General features: G+C 40.7%; 1 protein-coding gene and 1 long non-coding RNA gene across 2 annotated transcripts in view; one reads left to right on the top strand and one right to left on the bottom strand.

Moving 5' to 3' along the window:
- The window catches only part of LOC106813448, a 28,973-nt gene extending 18,301 nt beyond the window's left edge, over nucleotides 1–10,672 (top strand). Inside the window, exons 2-4 of the long non-coding RNA XR_001394471.1 lie at nucleotides 7,422–7,537; nucleotides 7,886–7,943; nucleotides 10,048–10,672. This is a non-coding gene — a long non-coding RNA (uncharacterized LOC106813448). The remainder of the gene's footprint in view (nucleotides 1–7,421; nucleotides 7,538–7,885; nucleotides 7,944–10,047) is intronic.
- A 298-nt stretch (nucleotides 10,673–10,970) lies between these two features.
- LOC106813439 (PRKCA-binding protein-like) overlaps nucleotides 10,971–11,570 on the bottom strand; it is a 4,205-nt gene continuing 3,605 nt past the window's right edge. The window contains exon 6 of the mRNA XM_014817570.1: nucleotides 10,971–11,141. Within this exon, the coding sequence (XP_014673056.1) occupies nucleotides 10,971–11,141 (171 nt within the window). The remainder of the gene's footprint in view (nucleotides 11,142–11,570) is intronic.

Genomic DNA, 11,570 nt, shown 5'->3' with positions numbered 1-11,570 from the left:
TATCTCTACGAGTCAAGAGATATATCATATAGATAGATAAATTTTATTGCCTTTCTATGACTCTCGATTTCTCTATTAAAAAAACTGTCGTCAGTACATGTAATTGTATCTGAATTACATGCAATAAAAGATGCATAAGGCAATAAATAATAACTAGAAAGGCCAGTGTTCGCCCCACTACATGTATCCCCGGTGATTAGTCATGAATGAAATATCTCTGTAAGGACGTATTGGACGGCATAGGAGCGGCATTGAGCGTGTATTAAATTTTTGGTGCATATTCTAAAAATGAAATTCATTTTGAGTAGCATGTTATCTTTAGAATCTGCAAGGGCCTCGCGAAACCGTTCCACATTAGCCGCTGTGCTTGTTTTGGTATCAAAAAATGGTTCATTACACGTCAGGTGGAACGATGATAACTGACCGCGCATCAAACCACCCATGTCGCCCTCATCTTGTCGCGCAGCGGTTCGGCGGCGACAGTTCTGGAAACGTCCGCAGGCAAGTCCTCATCGTGGCCATGTGCGCTAAGTAGCGAGCTTTGCGTTGTGGTTCCCTTTAAAAATGTTTTTGATATCGTTCACAGAATACTTCGATGTCATTGGTAAATGGTCCTTTCACAAAATCTCTCTCAACGAGATTCAATATATGTGCCATACAGCCAACATGAATGGCATTGGGTAGGAGATGTTTTTTAAATATCGAAGGCAGCTTTACAATATGCAGCATTATCAGTACGAATGCGCATACGTTGTCATATTACTCAATATCAAGTGTAGTCAGCGTCCTCAAAATCGTTTGACTTACTGTCTTGCATGCATTTGCTCCATCATAAAAATGACATCAACAAGATAGTTTTTCATGATGTGCAAGAATAACATAAAACACTTATCACGATGATCGGTTGTCCTCATCACAAATGTGACCGCCTCCAGCAAAACCAGGATTAATAGGAAATTCTACAAATTGCAGTTATGTGCATATCTGAATAGATGCATTTAATTACCTTTAAAATGATATATAATATTTGGCTTATATCTAAAGAATTGACCGATCTATCAGCAATTTGAAGATCGAACCGACTTATTCCGGAATATGCACGCTTGTTGAGATAAAGCGTTCCGGGTAAGGGCCCAGTCGGGGATAAGCGATCAGGGGCCAGTCTGAAAGAATTTTTTTTCTTTTTCTTTTTTTTTAGCTCATCTGACGTAGTCAGGTGCAGCTTGTAGAATGCGCGTATCGTTCGTCATCCGTCCGTCCGGCCGTCCATCCGTCCGTTCCGTGCGTCGGCGTGCGTCCTTCAACAGTTGGCACAAATCTTAACGCTCGACGTACGGTCACGATATTCGCACATTGGGGGGATCGTCAAAACGAGTTGGGATGTCGAAGCTGGGGTCAAAGGTCAAAGGTCTCAAGAGGTGTAAAAGAAGGGGGAACATTCACTCCTTAACTTAAAGGTATAGGGAGGAAATGCAGAATGCGCACAAATCTAAACGGCTCGACCTAGCTCGTGATAGTCGGTGTATAGCATCATGGTAAGGTGGAAAAGCCATCACTGTGCTGAAATTGCAGGTCACAGGTCAAAGGTCAATCGGCACAGGGCAGATTTTAGACATTTTCTGAGGACAGGTCTGACGGAGCGATTGAAAACTTTTTTGTTTCAGCGGTGACCTAGCATTTTTATGGCTTTATTGAAAGGACCAGAAAATGTGCTTTCCACTGACGTGCGAAGAGTAAGTGTCTGATAACCTTTTGACGCTCAAGAGGAGGGATTTAAACATGGATTTGTTAACTGTTACTGTGTTGGAAAGAATTTGACTGCTGGGTTGCTAGTAGAATGATATACATGCCTGGATGTATGAGGCTACATGTCACAGTGGAAATTTCAAAAGCTAAATTTACTTGAAGAAGGTTTATGCTCCTTAAATCGTATAATTTCTAATGGCATTCTGTACTGTCAGTGTGTTTAATATGCCACTGCCAGTGCATGTGGTGGTTATTACTTATAGTATGGTGCTAGTTTTTGCCTGCGTTATTAGGTACAGGTGGCAGCTCTCTATTTCAGCCTGTAGCCTTGTGTAGGTAAATGGACGAGTGCTTACCTATTCTGTCTTGGCAAATAGTTGTTACTATACTACGTAGTACGTACGATGGAAGCTTCAGCTACCAACGTACGCGCCATCTCGTGGCAACTTTCATAACCGATCCAACGAACATTTCTTCGAGAAGGGCTCCTGATACCATCCCAGTGTTTGAAATAAGGGCTATCCGTTTGTTCGTACTTGGTCCATTCCACGGAGGACAAAGTAGATCTGTCAGGGACCAAGCAGTTTTTAGAGGCAAGTTTTCATAATTTCTACCATCGCTGGCCGCTGCTGGGAAACCCGACGTTAACAATAGTATAAACATGGGCTGCCGAGTGCCACCCGATTTAACATTATACTAGTATAAACATTTATGTGAAGTTATATAAAACGGATACGGCCTTGCTGAGCTCCACGAAACGGTGCTTTGCTAGGGTTAGAAGACCATCAGACAATCAGTCTGATAGACACATCAGACGTCTGTACAGCTCGTCCGGCAGCGCTACCGCCTCGAGAAAGAAGAAATTGAGAGAAGAGGGAGAGAGAGAGCGAGGGAAGAGAGTGAGAGAGAGAGAGCGCAAGAGAGAGAGAGAGAGAGAGAGAGAGAGAGAGAGGCGAGGAGTCTGACGAGCGAGAGCTTGATCGAGGCGAGAGAAGAGGGAAGCAGAGGGCGCGAAGGGAAGGATAGCAAAATAGCGAGAGAGCGCGAAAGAGAAAGGATGAGAGAGCAACGAAAAGGAGAGCGAACGCGTGCGATGGAGGGTGCTCTTGATCGCTTTGCCCCTGAGTTTAGCATCAGAACACCCTGCCGTCAGGATTGAGCGCTGTCGCTCCTGCGCAGGCTTGTTTGCTGTGTGACGCTATCACGTGTATCCGACACTTGTCCATTAGTCATAAACTTCTGACCTAAAGTATCCTGTAATGGCTTCAACTAGTGTGTCGAGCGTTATCTTGTAGAACCGATTTACGCTTTGAGTTACTCGGAAAATAATTCTGAAATTTGTATCAATGTCTATGACCTTTCAATAACCTCTGAGTCCAATGGCCAAGCTTCAGTTTCATCTGTTTCCTTGTCAATGCGTCAAGGTGACTGGTCTACCAACCGAGCTTGCTGTCGAAACAATTACACATTATCCATGCCAACTGGCCCAACGTCAGCATGTTATCTGGGTTGTGACATATTGTGCTTACTTTCCAGACAAAGAGTCAACATGGCATTTATATGGGAGACCAGGTGTGTGCGCGACAGGATCGTCTTCATATTCATTGATTTCCCCTTTTCTACAGTTGCTGTGTTGATATGTTTGTGCTTTCTATGCACATGGACCTTGTAGTTTGACCAACTGTTTGAAGTATAGCCACATGAATCAATGCAGCAAGCTAAAGAAAAATGTGGGTCATTTTTGTGACTACGGACAAAATGTTTTCTAAAGGATGCAAAAACGTCTGTAGAATATACACATAAGTTACAAGTAAAAATATTATCAGCCATAATATCTCTACGGGTCTAGTGTCTGAAATAATATTAATTTGTGTCGCTATTCACAAGTTCTGCAGTTCCTACATGTAAATGAATTTAAAATGTGTGCAACTACACTATAGCTTCATCGTCGAAGTTATTGCTATTTGAAAACTCTTGATACTGATAGACCTGGACTCTGACCAGTCTTGGTTATCTCCCTTTGCCAGATAACGCCGTTTCGATTCATAAAATGTTCTAGACAAGAACGCTAGTGTTCTAGACAAGTAACTTAGTAAGGCAAGTCTAAACAAACCCAAATATTATACACAAGGGCCCGGGTTGACCTTAATCATCGACAAGCTAAAAGATGTATACGCAGTACATCCGAAATGCACCCACAACTTGACACAAGTACAAGCAAATTATACTACTAATACTATGCCTATGACCGAGTTACTACTAAAATTCCCGCTCATATTGCCACCCTGTCACCAGCCAGAAATTCACGGAATAGAGATCTATTTACATTTCCAATTAGAAAAAAAAAGATCTAAAGCTACTTGATAAGTTCAAGGCACTAAATACTTACTGCCTGCATGTATGAGTGAAGTAGGAAGAGTGAAGTATAGAATAATACACAGGTGTGAGTTAACACGGCAACGGTAAATGAAAAATGGCGCTGCGCAAAGACCGCGTAAAGCATGCCGGTCCTGATTTTGCCGAATGCGCGGCAATTCTGAATGCTAGTGTTCTCTCGAGCCGATGGTCTCCGAGAACATGCGTGTTCAGCGGACTTAGTCTGAGCGAGTGGTAATATTGCAGACACTGAATTTTCTACTTTTATTACATGGAGACAGTATCATTTAATTTATACGTGTTTGACAAATATATTATACTAAATTCTAACACTAAAAAACACCTTCCCGGTTTCAATAATATTGACAATATGATATACATGATCTGTAAAAAAAGAAAAAAAATTCTGAACAAAACTTGTTTTTAATGACACTTTAGTTACATGAGTCGATAAAATTAACAAATTCAAATTTGAAGGCATATATATTTGATTGGTTTATATGTGATTACAGCCACTACAGCTAAATTATGTAGATTAACACTGTGAACACATATGTGTTCTGTTACAGAATGGGCGTGTTCATGCACAGATCATCCATGTTCTGAATCTGAACACTGGTATTCAATACCTGAACGGGCGTGTTCTATAACAGAACACATATGACGTGTCCTATGTGTAACTTTGTTTAGAGTGTAGTACATGCACTAGGCCTAGTACATGTAATCAATGTCCTAGCTGTAGATGCATGACCAGGTTTTAATTTGTTTTCTAGTGTTTGAAAGTCACGACTAATCGCAAAACAAGTCGTTACGTTTAAAAATAACTATAGTTCTGTGGCTCGATATCCATTCTAAGTTACAAAAGATATAGACAATACTTGCTGTGTCCACGCCACTTGTTACACCACACCTTCCGTGCAGGTGAACCATGCAGATGTGGTAACAAATGTACAAAGGGTTCTGTGCAGCCTAAAAATTACTTATTTTTTTACGAGAGCTATTTTTTGATTTTGTATGAAATAAAGAGCTCTCGTAATTTTTTTTACGGGAGCTATTTTAAGCTTGGCCAGAGCTACTTTTTCATAGCATGATTTTGTAAAAAATTTCCATAATTTTGATGCACTGACTCTAATATCATTCATCAGCATTCAGCACTCAGCACCAGTATCAGACTATCAGTGTTAAGAAATCGTCAACAAATTACATTCGATCACATTTTTTTATCTAATTTCACTCGACTAAGAAACCAATCGCATTCTTATTCAATTTCATTCACACAGACAGACATGCATTAAACAGTACACATAGTCAGGTAACATGACAAAGACAGGAAATCAAGAATTATAATCATGGTAAGGATGGTATGGTTATTCTCAAGTTTCTTCTTTTTACTTCATTTCTTTTCATCTTTCAACTTTCTTTTTACATCGACTGAGCAAGTTCAGAACTTCAGAGAGAGTTTTTAGTTACTTTGAGTATGTTAAAAAAAACTTGTACTGGAATCTCTAGGAATGCCGGGAGCTTCTGGGCAAGGTTTTACTTTCGCTTTTCTCGTCCCCAGTCCACGGTACCCCCATGCATAGATCAATGCTGTCGCACATCAGCAAAGTTACAAGTGCCTAGAATCTTTAAGTATATACAGTTTACATTGCTTCTCGATATCTAACTGAATAAAAATAGTCCACTTTCTACGTTAAGAAAAGTGACGAATTCAGTTAACAGCTTTGATTACGGGCGTGTCATGTGTCACTGGTCATGCCCTCACTCCCCACGATAACCCCTGCGATATAAAAACTTATTGTTATGTGGTTATAAAAACACTGGGCTGCACTACTGTCTACATGCCCGTAATCGATTTCTTAGACTGTGGCGAGTTTTTGTTCGTGTGGCGAATCATGCGTTGAGGGAGGCTAACCATAGTATTTCATCGTAATATGAGGGGAAAAAGTGCCGGTAAGGAGGACCGGGAGTATCGTAGAGATGGTGGCCCGAGCAAAAACTTGGTGGGCTCGCGCCTCCGGTTCGAATGCTGCCGGCGGCACGGGAGCGATTTTTTCTCGTATCTTCCAAAATTTTCGCTCTCGTAATTGTTGTTACCAGAGCGCTTTGAAAGCTGACGGGAGCGAAATCGCTCGCCGCTCCCGTGTATTTTTTTCGCTGGTTCTGTGACCTATGTTAGGGCATAGTTCCTTATATGTATCGAGTCTCGCGTCCCGGTTTTGCATGTTTTGTGCGAATAAAACTGCTGAACTACATGTTGCGCACCATACAATCATACAATTGTTGTGCCTTCCAATTACCCTTATAGCCTTTGTCAGCTTTTACTAGCCGTGCTCGGCGTGGTATGGAGACAGACCCAAAGCTTATTGTATCCATGTGCCTGTTTCATGTATGCACTATGCAGTTACATCGTTATGATTACATATACAGGGTTCTCCAAGGGCACTTATAGCTATCGTCGAGCTCCGCCATCCTAAAATGCACCCGCCACGCTAAATATCATAGCCGCCATGCTGGTGTATACACATGAAGTTCAAATGTTTAATACAAACAGTCACCCTATCCCTATCCTTGTCCCTAACCCTAACACTAACTCTAAACCGACTCGGCTATCTTATATACGCGTGTTATAGTACCAAAATTAATCTGGTGTATAACCTTTTGCTTTAAATATTTTGCATCTGAACTGACAATCAATCCCAACCAACTGGTGTAGGCTAGCTGGCACAATAATGTTCATTTTCATACTTAAAATCCGAGCGTTTTCTAGCTAGCTCCTCAAGAAATCTTAATCGTGAATTAAATCGTGAATTAATTTCCAACGGCATTATTACGGGGCAGGTAACCCAGTCTTACACGAGGTAGAGTAGACTGGTACACTTACCGACCACTCCTGCCATTGTCAATGGTGACACAATTTTTTCAATTTATTTATGAGAGGTGAATTCTATTTGGAACCAGCAAACCAGCAAGTTCACCCCTACATTTTGGTATTTTTATTCCATTAATTATTTTGAATTTTCCGATGGCTTTGCCCATGCAAAACAAACATTTTTCCCCCACATGCAGTGCTTCAAATTTACACACAGAGTGTCCCAGATTGCATCTCAGAGCTTCTACAATTCAAAAATTTTCTGGAGGGCCGTTCCCCCGCGCCCCCCTAGCAGTGAGTAGCACCCCATGCTATAATTTAAAAGCTTGGAGAATCCTGATATATATTACTTACAAAATGACTGTGAATGACAAATCTTTGATTATTCACCCCCTGATCTTGCTAAATTCTCATTTCTATGTTGTAGGTAACGACGGACATTCCTTGTATGAAAATAAAATAAAGGTGACTCGCCAATGACACGATAATACGATGAGCTTGACCGACACGGACACCACATAGTGTCTGCGCTTCAGCGATATGGTGAGATAGCGCATTTCCTCTCAACTTGGCTTCACTTGCAGCCATACACGGTCGAGTACTGGTGGCAATATTTACCGAATAGCTCTTCCGGTGGCGGAGTCATTAATTGGTTCTACATGACTACATGATGCTACTTGGTGTTCAAACAAAAACCACAGTATGGCGCCAGCGTCAAACATAACGATGCTGACATCACTAGCGACCCATTGTGATGTTTGAGTGACCAATTAAACAACATGTTGGCCCCCTGAATGCATGGAGCTCAGGTTACTTTCAGTTATGTTTAAGCAATAGTAAACGTTTATGCCTTACTTATTCAACTCTATAATACAATTATTTATGTACTAGGTAGGAGCGCAACAACATGAGCCCGATGAGCAGCTCTTGGACAGCGACATTGATCAAGGTAAGAAGCTAACACTGTCTCAAATATAGTACAAGACGGTAACAAACCTTGTAAGATTAGCAGTCTGGCAAGCTAAAGAACGGGATTCGATATATACTCACCTCGGGGTGCCATCCGGTGATGGTAGCTGTGCTGGTAATGGTAAGTACTAGCTTGAGTTTTTCCTCCAATTGTGACTCGCACCTGCTGGACCTGCACGTGAGCATATACTTTGATGGTTTTGTGCAGATATCTGCTGATGCACATTAGCTGTATGGGACCTGCCAAGTATAAGATATTATCAGAGTCAGGAGTTGATTTTTCACAGTGCATGATTACGATTTACAAAGGTGAATAATTAAGGTACAGAAGGCAAGCCCAAGAATGTGTAAACTTGCATCTTTGTATAATTTGGTAAAAACGCAGGAAAATCCTAATTTAACTCCTGCAGTTATTATCTAATCATATTATTTACGTCAACAAATAATTCACTAAGCACTACATAGCTGTTGATTGTAAAAAAAGTAAGAATACCTGAGTCACTATGGCGTGCGGTTTTGTAGAGTTCTTCCTTGATAACCTGTTTTACCAATTCGTCGGGAGCCGAGGTAACGAAATTTAGGCCCTCCATCACTTGCCATTCCTCCATGACTTCAAATGCCCAGATCCTTATGCCTTCAACAGTCGTGTGTTGTTCCAGAACCTGATGCAAACTAAAATTACTTATAGTCAATGAAATGGGAAAAAATGACATTAAAGTACTTGGAAGGAACATATTTTTTCATACATGATAATTAAATAAGAAATAGGAATTTGCTAAATTTACCTTTGCAACATGTTCATCTACTTGGGTAGCACCACTGACCACGCCGGCAAATCTCAAGAAAGCTTTCTTTGTGATGGCCCCACAGGCACATCGACACCCTCGCATATACATGCAGTTATTTTCGACAGCTGTTGTTTTGTATGCCTTGTGTGATTTTCTCAGTGCATCTGGGATGTGGGAAACATACCTGAAACATTGACATGCAATATTATGTTAATTATAAAAAAATAAAAACTATTTTATGTACGTTTTTATAACCTATTTGAGTAATGCTCACTGTTAGGACATTTTTTCTCTTTTTCACCCATTAATATTGGTTACAACGTGAATCTACCTTTATACCAATAAAACTGCAATCATAGGTTTTCTAATTATTTGATTAGATAGTGGATGTTGTTTTCTGGAACTGCATGGTTACTTTGCTTGGAGTGAGATGTGGGTCATTCCGTGTCAAATCATCAAAAAAAAATGGAAATTTACACCTGACCTACTTCAAATTGGCTGAAATTTGGTTTATGGGGGAATTTCGGCTGAAAAAGCTGAAATTTCAAATTTCAGCTCCATCGGACAAACGTTTTTTGCGCTACGCCACGCCCTTTTTTGGCGATTTTGGCCAAAATGGACGCATCCGTCAATTTTCAAATGGTCATATCTTTGTAACTACTAGGCCAAATTGGTTGATATTGGTGTCTTTGGAAATCTGTCATTATTTGTTATATAGGAGCAGTATAAAGTTTGATGACCTTTTGACCTTTACTTTGACCTTGAATTTGACCCTGTGGATCACGTAACCTTGAGATGAACTTCATTGAAAATTATACCTCAACATGTTTTCTACATAATATACAAAAATTAGAGATATAATATTTTTTGTTTGCTTTCCAGCTCTTCTCAAAGTTTGCATAGTAGGTGAAATAATGCCTATATTCCTATGCAATGCTGTACATGTAGGCACATATGTATACCATACCAATCTGTTTAAGATATCAAGTTAAACCCAAACATTGGCTTTGCTGTACATAACCTGATTCAGAATGACAGGTGGCAATAACCTTCTAAATGACTATTCAGTCTTATGAAAATTCATTATATTACCATGTTCTCAATTATCACTAATTCATTGTTCATCAATGATCAAGTCTGGATGCACACTTGAAATCTTCGCAGCATCGTTTTCTGAGATAAGTTACTTTCTGGAAGAGGATGATGTAAGAGATGGGGTGTTGATTGTACACAGAATATCATCTTCTGTAACCCAGCATTGATTTGTTTCCAATGGCCATTTGAATTGCTTGGTAGGTCCATGAGGGTGCATGAAATTGATGTGGTAGTCACCAAACTCCTCCGAAATTTCGTCCACCATGCCAATCCACGGAAAGCCGTCATAAAGACAGCAGACCAAGTTTTGTTCCTTTATTTCTGATTGCACAGATGGTTCTGGTTCTAGTTCTGCATCATTACTGTCTCAGAACTTCTTTGCAACATCACATGGCAAGAGTGCCTGTGACGATATAGGAGGGACTGTCAAGCAACTAGTCACCAAGGCTAGCCTGCAGCGCCCATATAATGACCAGATTCTGACAGCGGACGGAATTATGGCTTTCTGAGTGGAGAATATCCCTGCTATCACGTTTTTCAATGTGACACCAGAGGATGTAATTCAATCAGCTTCAGAGTTAAAGGACAGGTTTGACATGGTGAAAACTATTAAAGGGACACTGCAATACCGCAGATTCGTTCCAGTCTCCAACTCTACGCTACATGTGTACAAGTTGAGTAACCAAGCTTGCCCTGCGGATTTAGTACATGTTTCAGACAGTATGTGTACAATGTGTATAATGTTAATACAGTGTGAGGTAAGTGGTTACAGGGTTCGTAGCGGGTCTTCCAAAGTCTTATAAGTACTTATTTTGCCAAAAATAAAATAAGGGCCCTTATTAGTACTTATTTTTGGTGAAATCTTAGCAAAGTACTTAATAGTCTTTATTTTTTCTCGACTTAGAGTAAGAATTGTTGTATATATAATACGGAATAATTAAATCTGCCGTGCAATTGTGTATATAAATATTATTAGCGTACTTTAATAGTCGGTGATCTATCAGAAATCGCGTAAAAAAGTCTTATTTTGGCCTCCAGAAAGGGTCTTATACGTCCTTATTTCAACATGTGTCTTACTACTATGAACCCTGGGTTAGTAAAAGGGTGAGAAAGACACAACAAACCTACCCATCACCAAATATCTCCACTGGTGAGCCAGTGACCTCACTACACAGTGTTTCCACGACAGGTGGTAACTTTGGACAAAGGTACTTGCAGACGTTGCGGAAGCTCGGCCAGTGGTTGTCCATGCCCCGAACATGTATCAATTGTGAACAATCAAGTTCACTGAAATTCTACAAGAAGGAAAGGACATATGGGGCACCACAGCAAACCTGAATAACAGTTACACAAAATGCCATCTTGCACTGAACTAATAATCTTGCACTAAACTAATAAGCCGGTCCGTGAAACAGTGTTTGCTACTGAGCAGAAAAAGCTGTAGGCCTGCAGGGCCTATAGCTCCTAAAAGCTGCAGGCCCGCCAGCAAAGCTGTAGGCCCGCCAATTTTGGAGCAAATTACAGTAATGAAACAGCATATCAGCAGTCATCAGCAATCGGATGACTGTTTATGCTTCTTTGCCGGGGGCTCACAATTAAGGAAACGCCACATCGTTGTTATATGTAGCTTCTTGGTAACTACGACTCTCCACTTTAACAGCAGAGAGACAGACTGGTAGTCTGGTACACATCGGGGACTTCTATGAGGGTCTGGGGGCCAGAAC

This window comes from Priapulus caudatus, unplaced genomic scaffold, assembly GCF_000485595.1.
Source record: "Priapulus caudatus unplaced genomic scaffold, Priapulus_caudatus-5.0.1 Scaffold774, whole genome shotgun sequence".
Classification (NCBI taxonomy): Eukaryota; Metazoa; Priapulida; class Priapulimorpha; order Priapulimorphida; family Priapulidae; genus Priapulus; species Priapulus caudatus.
This window is presented reverse-complemented; position numbering and strand designations above follow the sequence as displayed.